The sequence below is a fragment of the Salvia splendens genome, chromosome 1 (assembly GCF_004379255.2).
Source record: "Salvia splendens isolate huo1 chromosome 1, SspV2, whole genome shotgun sequence".
Classification (NCBI taxonomy): Eukaryota; Viridiplantae; Streptophyta; class Magnoliopsida; order Lamiales; family Lamiaceae; genus Salvia; species Salvia splendens.
Genome location: NC_056032.1, coordinates 19986936 through 20005378, shown reverse-complemented (window position 1 = coordinate 20005378; position 18443 = coordinate 19986936). Strand labels below are relative to the sequence as shown.

Genomic DNA, 18443 nt, shown 5'->3' with positions numbered 1-18443 from the left:
TTCCGTATTGATACTCCTTCTACGGAAGGTCGCACGACACAAATAAAATTCTACAGTTATCTCACAAGTTAATTTAATCTTCTGAACTCTGCAATTTCTTAGGATTAAAGCTCCCACTAAGGTGGGTCGCGATAATATTGGAAATCACGTGTAGATAAAATTGAACTTTATTTTGAGAAGTCTAACCAATGAACTTGCTATTTCTTAGGATTAAGGCTCCCACTAAGGTGAGTCGCGTTAATATTAGAAAGTGCTTCATACATAGACTAATTCTTTGGAGACCATATACGATAGGGATCGTAATTATCGCTTAGTTATTTTAAGGTATGGTTTTTCTTTTAATTATCACTTAAGTGAATTAGGCAGAAAGTTCACTTATATTAATTTCAAATTAATAGGTAGTTCCATTAAATCCATGAAATTAAACTAAGATAATTAAATAATTTGATTAATTAATAATTAATAAATTATAAATAATTAATCAAATATTTTCTTTAATTAATATTAATCGATTATTATTAAATAATAATTATTATTATAATACTTATCCTTTTCCATTAGGTTTAGGAAATCTAGATATAATAGGATTTAATTTGAAAAAAACTTATCCAAATCATGTTAAGATATATTCTAGATAAATGAAATTTATCAATATCTTATAGATAAGGATTATAATTCAAACCTATCTATATCATGATAAGTATATATTATGGATATAATCTACATTAAATTTTAATTTATTTCTTCCATAAAAAATATGGAATCCTAGATTTATAGGATTTATTTGAATAACCAAATCTAATCTAACTAGGATATATCTAGATAGATATAATCTATCAAAATTATAATCTATCAAAATTCATAAGATATAGATTAAAGTTCAAACCTATGTTAAATCATAATAAATTAATTTAATGATATTCCATATAAAAATTAATTTTGATTTTAGTTCCATAGCATTTGACCGATTAAAATATTATCAATGCTAACTAAAATTACCAAAACTAATTCTATCGAGACATGGTGCCTCATTCACATTCACGTAAAACATATCACTAAATAATAAACTGTCTCAACAATATATTAACGATATTCACGCAACTTCAACCAATCAGTTCACAAACTGCCGAAACTTGCGGCAACGTTCAGCGCTGCTCTCGGATGTGACAAGCACGTCCAGCAGTAGTTTCCGTCGGAGCTTGAAACTGATCGTCGTTTAGGGTTTAGGCAGCCTTGGTGCTGCTCTCGCCCGAGAGGACTCAGTCAGCAGCACCAACCACCAATCGACTCCGTTGGACCCGTGTCTGCCGCAAGAGGCTGCTCTCGGCCAGAAATAATGACCAGCAACTTCCTCTGTCAGCTACACACCATGGGAATCGGTGGCGCCCCTCTCGGCCTGAAAATCAGCCAGCAACGCCGTTCATCTCCACCCGCAACAGGCCGCTCTTGGCTGGAACAACACAACCAGCAGCCGTCTGCGTCAGTTAGCGATCACGGGAATCACCGACGCTACTCTCGGCATGTAGATCAGCCAGCAACGCCCTTCGGCTCCCACTGATCTCTCCTCCTCGTCGACCAGCCAGCCCCGTAATATGGTCGAAACTTATCGACCATCTGGGCCTACTTCCCGTCGACAAGTCGGTGTGTGATCCGGAGCTGCCCCGGCTTTCAACCGGCAGCTCCCACTGATTTTCCGTCGAAGGAACAACTCTCAGCAATAAAGTGCCAGCCGCTCCCAAGCCTTGCGTGAATTTGGATCAGCTTGGTCATAGCTCGGATGCCATGACCATGATCCTTGCGACACCTGATTGTCCAGCCCTAGGTTTGAAACCGTAGGACACAACCAAGTCTCCAAGATTGAATCTAGGGCTTGTTCTCAAGGCTGCGAGCAGCTCCGGCGCAAGCGCCAGCCGCTCGTGATCTAAAACACCCTTATTTGATCGTTTCGAATGTTCATAGTTCAATAATTCGTACAAAGAATTCAAAGAACACTTAAACATGCATCGAAAAACGTTAAACATGCTATTCATACAATCAAAGCATGTAGTAAATCAAACAATCAGAGCCTAAAAACCGGCTCTGATACCAATTGTTGGTTTTGCAGCGGAAATCAATTTAGTTTGATTGAACGATTTACATCTAAACATGCTTTTTACCCAATTGTAAACTAAAAATATGTTTATAAACATATAATCTCAGATCATACTGAATATATTTGTAATTAAATACAACGATTTACCGTATGAATTCAAGTAATTGAATTCGAACTCCTTCTTCAATCGTCTCTACCACGGATCTTCTGATCTGTTCCCTTTTAACTCGAATTTGACATTTGTGTGGGCAAAGCTTGTCAAATCCTCAAAAGCTGGAGAAGAATTGAAGACAGAAATCTCTACGGAAGAAGAACCCTAAAAAATGATAATTTCTCTCTACAGATTGTAGAGATCAAATTTTTTACGTAGAATCAATTAATTTGTCTTCTCTTATTCTCCCTTTTACATTAAGTTAATTATTTTTTGGGCCAGACCAGGGATCTGTGGAGGATTGGATTGGGCCACAGTTTAGGCTTTCACTAATTAAATTAAAATCAATTTAATTCAAGCCCAAACTTAAATATTATTATCATCCACTATAGATATAATATTGACTGCCCTTCCAAAACCGAAATTACGAGTATTCCGGGACTTCCTCTTTAATTAAGTCATTTCCATTGTTAAAGATATAAATATCCATTAATTAATATCTAGTCTGCTATCTGACTATTATTAATTAATTTCTTTTTCCAAGAGTGGTCTAGTTTAGAAACATTATTTATTATTCATGGAATAAATTCCAACTGGCCAGTTTTCTGAATAATAAAACCTTTTTTCTAAACACCTCTTGAGGATATTATCATACTGGCATCTCCCAGAACACGATTCATTGCAATAACAATACTAGCACCACTTAGACATTAATGATCATTACCCAATCTATCAGGATTCTTGGGCAACGAAATTCCCTCACCATTTGATAAGTCAAAGTAGTTTTCAATTAATATCGTATGCTCAATGTTATGTCAACAATGATTAAGAAACGACAATCACCGAGACCTCGTCTTTCAGTAAATAGCCAAGAAAGACTTATCTCACTGTTTGATCCTTTCAGTGCTATACCACACCGACGTCGTTCATTTCCTTAGGTAAGGAAATTTTCGGACTGACGTCGCAACCTTTCACGATAGGTAGTCAAAGCATATCTAGGTTGTGAAACAATTTTCGTTCTGCAAGAACCGACAAGTTACCTACTGCGCTGCTCACAACTCGTCTACTATGCAGAAGACTTAGACTCATTTTGCTTAAACTATGTATTTAAATGGAAAACGCATTTCAACATCTCATAAATACATAAGCAATACATAAGCAAAATACATTGTAACAAAATATTCTTTCTCATAAAATGGTAACAAATGGATGGATAAAAGAGGTATTACATATACAACCATTCGAAAGATGCTTTCAGTATACTAAACTCTAACATCACCACCCTCACTGGGACCCGAATTCGACTTATATATCATCATTCATAATTGACTTGGCTTTAGCCAACAGATAGGCATCATACACAAAACATTTATAGCATGACAACATCTTTAAAAAATCACAAACATGTGTTCGAGTTTTCATAAAATATAATTTGTATTTTTAGTATAAGGAAGCTCACCTTGATCGTTTAGTTTCCTTAACTTGAATTTATTACTCCGATCTTACTCGCGGAGATAACCTTTTCAAACAACACAATAGGAAAGTACTACTTTAGTTTCAAAAACTAATCTAATGGAACGGGAAGAAAAAAATCTCAAGCTCAACCCTATTATTTTTATTATTTTTATTATTATTATTATTATTATTATTATTATTATTATTATTATTATTATTATTATTATTTGTATTTTTAATATAAGGAAGCTCACCTCGAGTAGTTAGTCACTCGAGGCAAGAAGCCACCGGTTCCGGATGGTGCATTTCTCGACCCGGGTCCGCCAAGAAAGATGGCCCGCATGCCCGAACCACTATGTCCCTTCGTACCCGAACCACTTCTCCACCTGCCGTCTCGGTATCGACCATAATTCAGCTCGGGTTTTCATGTCCGCATCTGCTGAGTCAACTCAGTTCCCTTAACCCTTCATCCTCTCGAAACACCAATACAATCTCCAACTCCCGATTGATCTTTCAACTGAAAACACATAAACTAAATTATTACTATAAGTAATTCACAACCACAAGCATATATTCCCTCCGTTATGTAAAAAACGTTTCATTTTGTGCACTCTTTTTGGAAAAATAATAGTAATAAATGGTTAAAGTAGAGAAATGGTAAAATATGAGAGAGAATAGTTTAGAAAGTAATTTTGTCTATATTATTCTCTCTCGTAATTTACTTTTTTAGCTATTTATTATAATTTTTTAAAAACAAATGAAGAAAATGAAATATCTCTGTTAACATGGAATGGAACGGATAGAGTATATTTTGCATATAATAATCGATCACCTTAGTATTATGAACTTCGGCCTCTTCTTCCTGAAGCATGCACTCGGCCATTTGGCGACTCAACTCGGCGGCAAAATCGGCCTCGTCGTCGATGTCAGAAGCAGACGAACTCGGACTTGGACTTGGACTCGGACTCCTCCACTGCGGCATGATGCTTTCCCGAGTTTCTTCTAACTTGAATAAATCAGCATACAATAAATTTTTCTTCTCTTCAAAATCGAAACCCATTTGATCTCAACCTGTTCGACTACTAAAAAGAGGAAATATTAATGAAGAGAAAACGAGTACGTTTTCACGGAGTGGGAATAAGGATGTCACGTTCTATATATGTAGATTTTTTCATATGAATATATATAAATCGATATGTGATTTTTAATTATTTTTTGTGTATTGTAAATTTTGTTGTTGGGTTTAGTGGTTGACGTGTGTATATTAGGTCTAACCAATGTTTTAAAAACCAGGCCGGACCGGCCGGTTCGACCACGGACCGGTAAGTGGTCCGGTCCGGTTAGCCATATAAAACCAGCGACATGTTTAACTGCCATGAACCGCCGAAACTGGTCGGCCGGACCGGGAACCGGAAACTGGTTCAAATGCTTTTCAATTTTTTTTAAAAAATTTCGCCGAAACCGGTCGGCCGGACCGGGAACCGGAAACTGGTTCAAATGCTTTTCAATTTTTTTAAAAAAATTTCGGCCTTGATAGGAATCGAACTCAAGATCTCCCGGTGAACTTACTAACAATTCTACTACTACACCACAAGGACTTCTTGGTAATAACATGAACATAAGTTATTTTTATATGTTAAACACGAAATATTTTATCTATATAAACTAATAATTCGTGTTTAATAGCAAAGTAATTAGTAATACTAATTATGATATTTAATTATCATCCACTTTATTTATGTATCGCTTACTACTACTAGTTTTATTATTATTTGTATAATACGTATATATGTATATTATGAATATGTGATTAATTATACTTAAAGTTTACTACTATTTGATTATATACTAGGAGTATTTACTAAATGTATGTTTTTAATTTATGTTTATTCATATATCTTTGTGTATAATATTATTTTGCCACATTACCTTTTGAAAATAATACTATGAAATTATTTATTTTTATACATAAATATTAAATTTTTTATTTACAATAACTTACTACTAGTATAATTTATATATTTAATCATATTTATTGATAAAAAAAATTAATAAAATTCAATCATTCACTAAACTTTTATAGGTGGAGGTGTAATGTTTTTGGGATATACTATTAATATATTATATATTCTATCATTAACTTAATTAAAAATATTTGGTATATTATATAATATATATACACACATTTATAACAGTATAACGGTTCGACCAGTGATTAAACCGGTTGAACCATGAACCGGTGGCTTTACCGGTTCACTCATCGGTCCGGTTTTTAAAACATTGGGTCTAACCCAACCGCCAATTGTTGGAGCCTCAATATCTAAATTCAAGCTATTATTGAAATGCAACTATTTAATACGTATTTGAATTATACTACTCCGTGCTTTGCTGTCTTAACCAACCAAGGCTGATGTTCCTTTTAGTTGAAATGATTGGAACAAATATTGTTCTCTTTTAGTTGAAATTTGTACGAAACTATTTTTAAATTAGTAATATAATATGTTTTCAAATTCGATTCTCCCATAAATTAAAGTTGAACTCTTTCTTAGGATACTATTACCATCCCATAAAATTCAATTATAGTTTTTAATTACTCTCTCCGTCCCTAAAAAGTATGAAGATTTGGTTCGGCACGGTTTTAATGTATAATTAGTAAAGTAAAAGAGATATAGAAGGAAAAGGTTAATAAAGTGTTGATAGTGGAGAATGAGTCTCACCTCATTAGAGTGCAAAGATTTTCAAAATTAAAAAGTTTATATTTTTTAGGAACAGACTAAAAAGGAAATAATTCATATTTTTAGGGATATAAGGATAGAGTCCTGTTAAGTTGAGATTTTTTAGCTCAATTGAGAATTGAGATGCATTTTCAGCCACTTATCCATAACATTTTCAAAATGTCAATTGCAAGTAGATTATTTCAACTCGGGGGTATTATCGCCAATAGCATGCACATCAAATGTCAACAACTTATGGTTGACATTATATGTGTATAGTTGACATGAATTATATATGTAGTTAACATTATATGCGTGTAGTTGACATGAATTGTATATGTAGTTGACAAAACGACTTGATGTTGTCCATATGTTAACTAATATAGACAGAACGTGTATTAAATTGAAACATTGGTTAAACTTTTTGTATGATATATGTGAACTTAAAACTTTTTATAAAATATTTTATATGTATGATGTAATTACCTCATTATTTTTTTTTCAACTAACAACGGTGTGACAAATAATTAAATCCCACCCTGGCTTCTCTCTTCCAACTCATTCCAATGCATTAGTTTTTGACAACTCTCTCGACCACGAATAACGCCAATTGATTGATTGCCACATTCAATCAACACCATTTAATAATTAAATAGTGAGAATATCAAAATTTGATTAATTTGGTAAACCCCATTCAAACATTAACACCTATTTTCCCCTTCGTTTTCTCCGTTTCTTATTTCCTTTTTCGGTTTTAATCCCATTTTCGCTCGAGATCTCTCCTTCGCGGTAAGTCATCATAAATCTTCTCGATTCATACGCAAATATCTTGTAATTCTTCGATTCTTTTCCAGTTTTAGATGATTCGAAAGGGTTAGATCTGATTGCTCTCAAAATGAGGGTTCTTTTTATTCAGTCTGTTTTTTTATGGTGTTTTTTTTGCGTTTAGGCATGTGAGGGAGTAGAGACGGAGGATAACGAAGAGAAAAATAGCAAGAGGTGATGGCGAGTAGAGTGGATCATGAGTACGATTACCTGTTCAAGATCGTGCTGATCGGCGACTCTGGAGTGGGGAAATCCAACATTCTTTCCCGTTTCACCAGAAATGAGTTTTGTTTGGAGTCGAAATCGACCATCGGAGTTGAATTTGCCACCAGAACTCTTCAGGTGAATCATCAATTTTGTGTTTCACTGTTAAGTTTGCACCTAATCTGATGCTATGTTTCGATTGAGCCCTAACTGTTCTATGCTTTTTGTGTACTGTCGTCATTGTTGTGATTTCATTTTGTATGATTAATATTTGTTTGATTGTTCTTTACATTCTTTGATTGTAAGCTTGTTGAAGTTTGGAGATATATATTTGAGCCTAGTTGCTAGGTTTGAATGCAGTTTTAAGTTGGAAATGTTGCTTGAACATTTTTAATCGTGTGATTATAAAGGATTTAGGAATTCTTGTAAATTGTTAGTTACTCGTGAATGGAGTCCAGATCTTCTCAAGATCGCATAGGGATATACCTAATCGATTCAGTCATATAAATTGTTCTTTTTCATGATGTAAAGTTGCTTGAGACAGTTGCTGATTGTGAAGTCTTTTATGTTCTGAATTATGAACGCTTCTTGGGAGCGATCATCCTCATCTATTTTACAATATTTGGATCTTATTGTTGCTGTGATTACAAAAAGGTGTTATTCTGTATCGGAAACTATGTCTTGAGACGAATCTGATGCATCTGTTTTGTATGATATAGATAGAAGGGAAAACGGTGAAGGCCCAAATCTGGGACACCGCTGGCCAGGAAAGGTATCGGGCGATTACAAGTGCTTACTACAGAGGTGCCGTTGGCGCGCTCCTTGTCTACGACATAACCAAGAGGCAAACCTTTGACAACGTCCAAAGATGGCTTCGTGAGTTGAGAGATCATGCAGATTCTAACATTGTCATCATGATGGCAGGGAACAAATCTGATCTCAATCATCTCAGAGCTGTAGCAGAGGAGGACGGCCAAACTTTGGCCGAGAAGGAAGGGCTCTCGTTCCTTGAGACCTCAGCACTTGAGGCGCATAACATTGAGAAGGCGTTCCAGACTATTTTGTCAGAAATATACCACATTATTAGCAAAAAGGCATTGGCGGCACAGGAAGCTGCTGCTTCGACAGTGGTTCCTGGTCAGGGCACTACCATCAATGTCGGTGATTCGTCAGGAAATGTGAAGAGAGGAGGCTGCTGCTCTTCTTGAAATTTTCGGGAACTATGTGGATATAAAACTTTTGTTCTGTTTCTCTTTAAAAATTTGTTTCTTTTTCCAGAGGTCTTGTAGAATATACTGAAATGTGACGGTGAAAAGTCGGTATTCTTGCCTGAAAATGTCTCAGTTTTTTGGCCTATATTTGTTCATGTAGGAATGATGAGCTACTGCTAATTTTTGTTGCCTTGAAATGACTTTATATTACATCCTATATTTCTACACTTCATATTGTTGAATTTTGAGAGCTGTCATCAATTTTAAATGATCATCTGTTGCAAATTAAATGAAATGCGCAGTTACTTCATCTGGTTTCAACTTTCAAAAAATGATTTCCTGCAATAATGCGTTGCAGAGGAATACAGACATCAGTATATCACACATGTTCAACTTGTATAGTAACATGACATATTTTGTAGGTTCTTTCACTGTATTCCTTAATCTCATGAAGTATTCCTTGAGGGCTGACTTCAGCTCCAACCACAACATGACACGATAACACGTGCTTACCCGACGTGATGGCCCAGATGTGAAGATCATGAACGTCACGAACTCCTGTGATTAGTTTGAGACCATTTCCAAGACGAGCAACATCAATGTCGGATGGCGCTCTCTCCATCAACACATGAAATATATCCCTCAAAATGGTGAAGGTCGTGCTTAGAGCAAACGTGGTGAACAAAAGCGTGCAAATCAGGACAGCCACTAGCCATTTTGGTTTTATCCATATAAAAACACGGGCAATCATTGCAGCAACGGATTGTATGCAGTCGCATAGTATATGCAAGTATGCCCCTCGGCCTCGGATGTTGATGATCAACAGGGATTGAGATGAGATTCTCACTTTCTTCATCTCCGGGTGTTGATTCCTCTTTCTCATGGCTATGGCTGTCATCCTTGCAGTTCTGGTGAGAATGGCCGTGATGAGAATGGTAGGGACCGAGCCATAGGACCATGATAACGTTAACCACCACGCAGAAGGCAGCAATTACAAACATGAGTCGACCATTCACTTCTGTCTGCTTCGTAATTAGCCTTTTGATCGCTTCATAGATCAAAGATACAGACATGACCCATATTAGCCGCACTGATAGAAGTGCTCCAATAACTTCAACACGGTGGTATCCCGAAAGAATGTTCTGGTGTTGCCGTCCAACCGGATACCCAGACAGTGAAGAGAGAAATGGAGAGTCCAGCAACGTGAGATAGCAAGTGAGCCGCATCAGTAAGAATAGCTAGGCTGATGGATTTCAAACCTCCAACAGTCTCGATTACCATGACTATAAGGTAACAGACTATGAGCCCACAAAGTTTGATCGCTGCCTTTGACCGTAGCGCTGGTGCTCCAAGAACGGACACGTGCTGCTGCAGGAGAACTTGTGGACTAGAGGGAGATTAGTCATTTCTTGCCCAACAGCTACCCCCAAATCTATCTTGACTTTAGATGATTCAATCGAGTCCGAATTCCCCTGTCCCATCTGCATATGAGAATTCATCCAAGAAATATATCAACCAACAAACTACTTCCATAAAAGGACCAAACAACCAAGTCTATTCATGTAGCTTCATCAGCCCTTAGCTATCAAATGCAAAATTCTTACCTCAGCCTCTTTTCCTTGAGAATGAGATGGCTGCAATGCTGCTTGATCAAATTTCACAATTGCAGCCAAATTTGAAGATTAGGATACCTCAGAAAAGTTGAACCGGCCAACCTAATCAAATCAATACAATGCATAAGCTAACAAATGTAGAGCACATTATAAGGAATCGGACACAGAATCACATAAATCAACCACACAAGCGCTCAATTGAATAGGCAAGCTATCCATCATACATAAATCAATCAGACAGATGCTCCAGATTATCGAGACCCGGTTTCAACATCAAGTAACCAAAGGCTACCAAGAATGTTATCAATATGATCAAACATAGATGAGCAAGGAAAGCCTATAAAGATTAACAAAAAAATTAAGCTACTAACTAACTCAAAGAAGTGCAAGATATTTTATCACATAACTTATTCAGACAGGTACATGAATTCTTAAACAAACAAAAGTCATCAACACAACTGATTCAGACAAGTAATCATCAAAACAAACGCTGATTAAGAATATCATCAACATGATCATACATACAATAGCAAAAAAAATTGATCGCAAAATCAAGCCTTTTAGGTTCTACAAAGAACTGAATTAGGGGTTATTTACAATGGACATCCTCAACAAAACAGAATCCCAAAAACTTCAGCAATCAGAAATGGAAAAAGGAACAAAATCACAAATATTTATAAAAAGAAAAAAGAAAAAAAAAATCGCTGATTATTACGACTGATGAAATCGTTTAGAGAGAAGTCAATCAAGATCGCACCATTCGTTGAAATAAGCGGAAAAAACAATGTTTATATAATCAATCAAAGGAGTAAAAAGAAGTGCATTCACGCGATGCGACAAAAGTTGATGTTAATACTTTTCTCCTCCCATTTTCAAGGACGAGACAAAGAGCGGCGACTGCTGAATAGAGGTCCCCAAACCGAACCTAACCGGCCGACCCGGCCCGAAACCGTCACCGGCGGTTCGGAACCGGAACCACCGGTTCCAACGGGCCGGTTCAGGTTCAATTTTTGAGAGAACCGTAACCGGCGGTTCAGAACCGCCGGTTTCACCGCAACCGCCGGTTCGGAACCGGCGGTTCCCGACAACTTTTCAGGCCTATTTCCGACCTACCCCTAGCCTTTGCAGAAACGGTTCAGAAACCGCAGGTTTTCGTCAGAAAACCGTTGACGAAACAGGCTGTTTATACCAAAAAATCGGCGATTCCACCGGAAACCGGCGGTTCCGCCGTTGTTTTAAAAAAATTGAAATTTTGAATCCATCGAAAAACTGCCGGTTTCCACCGAAAACCGGCGGTTCCGCCATTTTTTTCAAAATTTTGATTTTTTTAAAATTTAATCACAATTTTCCCCTATAAATACCCCATCATCTTCATTTCTACTCACCCCATTCTTGTGTTAATAAGAATTTCTCTTCTCATTCTCAATTTCTCTATTCTCCATCCTCATTCTCTCAAGTTGTTTACGTTATTTGAGCTCATAATTTACTCACGTTGTTCACGTTATCATCTTCACACAATCACACTACTCTCTATTCTCCACTTTCAATTTCCATAAATATCATGTCTTCATCTCGTCGTAGTGGTGATCGAGACAAGGGAATTGCCCAAGATCAAAGTGATACTCGTCGTCGACGTGCCCCTACTAGAGCACAAGTTGCGGATGAGGTGGGAAGGCGAGCCGCTCTTCAAGCACAAGTAAGTTCTAATATGTTTTTGTTTTTTGTTAATTCATTTTTATTAAATTCATAATTTCATTTTTCAACATCTATGTGTCTATGTGTTTTATTTTTATGTTAGTATTTTTACTTAGTTGTATAATTTTTGTTGGAGGAAGAAGATCGAAATGCGGCCTTGTTACTTGTCCTCGCCGACGACGACCAACAAGGGGGGCATTCACATTCGGCTTCGCGTTTCAATTACGATGTGAATCTATCGTCGGACGAAGGCGATGATGGATCGTATCAATTCCCCCCTTCTAGCACCGGCCAAGTTGGCGAAAATGATGAGGATGCCGATTCTTACATGGGAATTTCATGTCATTTTATAGACAATAGTTGGTCTTTAAATAAACGTTTGATTGGTTTTAGACAATTTCCTTCACCACACACCGCACAAGCAATGACATCTTTAATTATTCAAGTTTTGAATGATTATGAGTTATGCAACAAGATATTTTCGGTTGGTTTTGATAACGCAACCGCTGACACCGCAAGTATACCCGATTTAATTGCGGCTTTCTTCTCGGTGATAAGTGGTAAGTATTTTCACCAACGATGTATTTGTCATATATTAAATATATGTGTACAAGATGTTTTGTCTTTATGGCAAAGACATATTCAACCTATTATAACAGCTGTATCCTTGATCCACTGGAAGCCTCAAATTGGCAAGGCATGGAAGAAGTATTGCCACTCGAAGAAAATAAGGTACACAACTTTTACTTTAGACGTGTCTACTAGATGGAACTCTACATATGATATGTTGCATTCTACATTAGAGCATATAGAATATTTGGTTGATTTTTATAGAACTTTCCCTGTTGATGATTTATATCTAACATCTTCTTGTTGGGATCAAAGCATGAGCTTATTTAAATTATTCAAAGGTTTTCGAAATGCCACCGTTGAGTTATCGGGTGTGTATTATTGCACATCCGTTCGTGTTTTAGAACATTGCATGTACATATCACTTGGTTTTAAAACTGCAATGAAAAATTCCATAAACAATCTTGAGTTAATGTGTGTTTTATATTACATGGTTGAAAAATGGCTCAAGTAATTCAATGAGATCCCAACGGTTTTTTTGCTTGCCAAAGTTTTGGATCAAAAGTGGAAACTAGTTGGTACTTTAAAAATTTTAGAATTTTATTACAACAATTTGGCTTCTATTGATCTTGAACTACTCCGAGCTTTGCAAAATGACGAGGACGACAACTACATAAACCTAGCCCAAACATTCCAAATAAACCTCCCCCACCTCCCAACCCTCCAAAGAAGTTTTGAGTTCGACTTGCAGGCTCACTTTCACGATTACGAAGCCAAGTACAACAGTACCCACCAAGTGAGACCTAGACCCCCCCGTCAAACACATAACTTTGGCTTCTTCCAAGTTGATGACCCCGACGCCCAATCCTAATTGGCGGACCTATACGGCTTCAGCAGCGGAGGAAGGACGGCAAATTCGGCAAGTGAGTTAGATTTATATTTTGACTCACACTTTTCATTCAATGAGGAAGAAGGAGGTCCCGTTCCCCAACAAATCGACGTCCTAGATTAGTGGGGATCACACGAGAAAGATTTTCCCATCCTTGCATCAATGGCCAAGGAGATCTTTTCGGTTCCGGCTTCCACTGTCGTCGTCGAGTCTGCCTTTAGTGTTGGAGGCAACGTCTTGGACGACAGAAGAAGTAGACTCACCGAGCAAAACATGGAAGCCACCATGTTACTTGATGATTGGTGCTCCGCCGAAATTAGAGACCAAGAACCGGATTGGGGCAATCAAGTAGTACAACCCGACCAAGACTACTTCCCCTACGAAGAAGAGTAGGCGCCAATTCCTCCGATCAAGCCAAATAAGTAAGCAAGGTAAGAGAACTACGTGGACTTTGATTCCAAAATGCAATTGAGCATTGAGGATACGTAGGCATCTCAACTAAAATTTTAAATTTAAGTTGAGCTCAAGTCCTTTTCCTTTATTTCTTTTTTCTCCCATTTGTTTCGAATATGTAATTTGTAAATTGTAATCAAGATTTTAAGTCTTTTGTAATTTAGAATTTTTAAGTTGTAATTTGTAAATTTTAAGTTGTAATTTGTAAATTTTAAGTTGTAATTTGTAATTTTAAAGTTGCAATTTGCAATTTTGAAGTTGTAATTTGTATCAATAAAATTGCATTTGTACATCGCTTTATTCTAATTTTATTTATGCAAATATATTTACATTTTTTTACTTGAATTACAAATTTACAATGTATAAAAAAAATTAAAATGAACCGCCGAACCGGACGAACCGGCCCGGAAACGGATATGCACCGGCGGTTCACGAACCGGAACCGCCGAACCTTGGCCGGGCCGGTTCAGGTTCACTCGTTTCTTGAACCGGACCGGCGGTTCCGAACCGTGGTGACGTCTACTGCTGAATCGGAGAAACTGAATGAAAGCAGAATTTATGCTTATTTAATTATTTATACTTTACGAAATTCGATTAACATGAATTTAGGAGTTGCTTGTTTGTTGATTAGTCGTTGAATTTAGTTTTACTTTCTCCAGCATTACAGTTTTATTTATTTTATGACGTGATTATTTATTTATTTTTATTCATTTATAAGTGTTTAATTTTCTCTCAGGTGACCAAACGTATTTCATTAAAACAATTATTTCAAAAGGCACTACTCTCTTCGCCCTACAAAAGATGTAACATTTGTGGAATGATACGGATTTTAGGAGATTTTATTATGTGTATTGCTTCCTCCATCTCATAGAAATAGGCCATATTTCTTTTTCCGTCCATCCCATACAAATAGTACATATCCATTTATAGTAACCTTTTCCTCCTTTTTACTTTATTATTTATGGGTTCCACCATCCACTACACAATTTCAACTATTTTTTTTTCATTTTCTCTTACTTTATCAATTACACATTAAAACCCGTGTCAAACCCAAATGGCCTATTTCTATGGGACGAATGAAGTACAATGATGTAAGAGAGAACTTTTTTCCAAAGAAGTAAATGTGACATCTTTTGTAGGATAAACTAAAAAGAAAAGTGAGACATCTTTTATGGGACGGATGAAGTACTATATTTTTGAAACAATCAATTAAATAGTACTTCATATGTCCCACAATAACAGTCATATTAAGTGTGAGCATGGATTTTAAGAAATGTAAACATAGTGAGTTGGAGAAGTTAGTGGAATATGAGGTCCACTTTTTTATATTGATTTTATAATAAAAGGAAACTAATGACAAATAATGGAGGTGACATATAGAGTAATTTAAGTTGAGGCTAATTTAGAGTTGGCTTGTTGTAGATATTGTGCTAGAGATTTTAAATATTGGCGTTGAAGAAGAAAAATATATTGTGGCAGATTTTGAGACATATTTTTGGGATCGTATTGCGGATGCTCTAATACACTACTCCTTTCATCGTGTAAAAATAAAAAGGGCAAACTGCCTTAAAAGTCATAAACTTTTTCCATTTTCCAGTTTTTCCCACGAACTAAAAAATTGGCGTATAATGTCATGAACTTTATCGGGTTGTTAGAATTTCCCATTTGACCTGACCCTAGAGTTTTCCGGTCGAAATCTTGCGCACGTGGCAAGCCTGAAATTTGACGTGGAAAACGTCGGAAATTCATTAGCCCTAAAAGTCACAACCTTTTCCTATTTTCCGGTTTTTCCTACGAACTTTTCCCATTCTCCCGTCGTGATTTCTTCTCACGGGAATTATGTCTTAATCCAATTTCAATTTTTTCAATTTCAAACAATCGATTTTGATCAATTTTGATTGAATGTGCGATTTTTTTATTTGTTCGAAATTAGTCAATTTTCTGGTTTGAATGTATGGTTTCAATCTCAATTTTATTTTTTTAGAATAATCACTCTAGCTCCCAAATCTCGACTAATTTAACGTATCTTTCAACAAATTAAACGACTCCATTCCAAAAGGCCTTGTAGGAAAATCAAAGGAATAACTTCTCGACACTTCTCTTTGTGGGAAGCCGCTTGACACCATGTGCACCAAAACTCTGGCTATTGCCACGAGTGGCGGCGGCGAAGGGAAGAAGAAGCTCTCTAGCGGCGCCCTTGCGGGAAATGCAATTGGATCTGTTTTAGGGCGGTTTCTCCTATTGTTACTACTCCCTCCGTCCCAAGATAAGCGGCTCGTATTCCTTTTTGGGATGTCCCACTATAAGTGAGTCATTTCCCTTTTTAGCAAAAAATTCTCTCTCTTACTTTATTCTCCACCTACTTTATTCTCTCTTCACTCCTCTACTTTTCTCTCTCTCATACTTACTCTCTCCACTTTAACTATTTAAATATAAATTCCTTAAATCTCGTGCCAAAAAGAAGTGCTTCACTTTATTTTGGGACGGAGGGAGTATTATTTATCCTGTGTAGGAAGCAGAGCAGGAAGAAGTCTCGGTCAGTCGACGTGGCGGCTTTAAAAATATAGGAAAGTGACTTCTCCGCTGGCGCGCAGAAGTCCCTCGCCGCCATCGTGCTCATTGTCGTCGGCACCGATTTGAGAGTGAAGTGAAAGGAATTTGGGGATGAATTTAGGGTAAAAAATGGGGGTGAATTAGGCTAAATTTGGGGATTTTGTGAGCTAAAATACGAGTAAGCTTAATTTTAACACGTCAGTACACACTCATCACGCTCTCAGCAACCACGTTAGCTTAAAAGGACACGTCAGCATGACAATTTTTTAGTTCGTGGGAAAAACCGGAAAATGGGAATAGTTTGTGCCTTTTTGGGCAGTTTGACACGTCAGCAGCCACGTCAACTTATACACTCAGCAGTCACATCAACTTAAAAAGATACGTCAGCTTGCTTTATGGCCGGAAAACCAGTCATGGGAAAACGGCAACCGAATGTAAAGTTCATGACATTATATGCCATTTTTTTAGTTCGTGGGAAAAACCAAAAAATGGAAAAAGTTTGTGACTTTTAAGGCAGTTTGCCCAAATAAAAATAAGAACTTTTGAGGAACGAGTTTTAACGCATAAATAATAAAATAAGAAAATAGTAGAAAGGAAAAAAAATTAAAGAATGAATCTTGGCATGCCCCACCGATGCTTTAGAAATGATACCTTGGGATGGATGTAAAGCTAAACAAATTGCTTCTGCCCCAAGGACCGAAGACTGCGTTGGTTGCAGGGGCGGACGCAGAAATAATCATCCATAGGGGCTGAGATTTCTAAATTTTATTTGGATGTATATTTTTGAATAATTTAGATAATTTGTAGGGGCTTTTAAACTATAACTTACACTAAACTTGACTAAATTTCAAAAAAAAATTAACAGAAAAAAAAGTTTAAAAAAATATTTTATTGAGGGCTTAAGCCCCTCCCCCTTACACTTTGGGTCCGCCCATGCGTTGGTTGTAAGAGGTGTGAATCCGCGTGTCCAACGGATTTTTTGAGTGTTCGTGTTTATTTATGGCATGAAACAACTCGGAGGGGTACTAATTATAATTAAGATACAACAGATTGCAAAGGAACTAATCATTAAACAAATTATTAAGAATAAAATTAATATACAAACAATACAAAAATACTCATTGACATTTTTCTAGTTGAATCAAATGCAGTAATAATAGCTAAAATCAAAAAATCAGAAAATGTCTATTCCTAATATAAGAGTACATTCTTCAATCCAAAATTTCTTTTGAGTGAAAGAAAACTTGGAGTGAAGAGAATGGAGTTGACATAGTATCCAATATTCCGATCCCATAAAATTAATATGTCACCAAGTTTGTAAACTTCAATAGGCTTAGAACATTTGTAGGCTTCTTCACCTTTCATAATCACAGATAAACTATAATAAGGTTCCATCATGTTTAATTGTACCTTCATCCAACATTTCTCCGCCAGTTCATATCCTTTCAACAACCAAATAGAATTATTATCAATTTCAATATCAGAAAAACATAGGCAATCCCTCAAAGTATACAACTTCAACGTGGTTATTGAACATCTTGCAATAGGCATAGAGAAGGTGTTAAATTGTTCTGTTTCAATATCAAAGCAACAAACATACGGAGTGGCCAACTTAGATGACACTAACTAATGGAGATTCCCACTACAAAGTGCACCGATAGTGTTATCGGAGCGATCAAACAAGGGGACAACAGCTTTAACGCGTCTCCACGATGATCCTGCTTCAATTGTGTATAAGTGAAATCCGGATTCAGGGTAGTGATAGACAACCTTATATTGTCCGCTTATTTTGCTTATTTCAAATCCAAAACTATCTCTCCTGTCACAGTGGTGAGCAAGACTCCCACGGAACACATCATATTCATGGGTGATCGGATTACATAGACAAAAATGATGACTATTCCATTTTTTTAGGAAAAGCAAACCATTGGCAGATCCGTGTATTATTATATCTTTATGGAAATCAAACTTGGTGATGGGTTCATGCTTGTCTTCCAATTTGAAAACATTGAGCCAAT

The 18443-nt window shown here is 36.5% G+C and overlaps 1 protein-coding gene and 1 pseudogene across 1 annotated transcript; one reads left to right on the top strand and one right to left on the bottom strand.

Annotated features, from left to right (window-relative positions):
* Positions 1-7042: 7042 nt before the first annotated feature.
* LOC121745031 (ras-related protein Rab11C) lies at positions 7043-8894 on the top strand. The gene is made up of 3 exons (XM_042138792.1): positions 7043-7201; positions 7362-7579; positions 8161-8894. The coding sequence occupies exons 2-3, from the start codon at positions 7415-7417 to the stop codon at positions 8647-8649; spliced, it is 654 nt and encodes a 217-aa protein (XP_041994726.1). The 5' UTR covers positions 7043-7201; positions 7362-7414; the 3' UTR covers positions 8650-8894.
* A 60-nt stretch (positions 8895-8954) lies between these two features.
* LOC121745027 lies at positions 8955-11060 on the bottom strand (annotated as a pseudogene).
* Positions 11061-18443: the final 7383 nt, after the last annotated feature.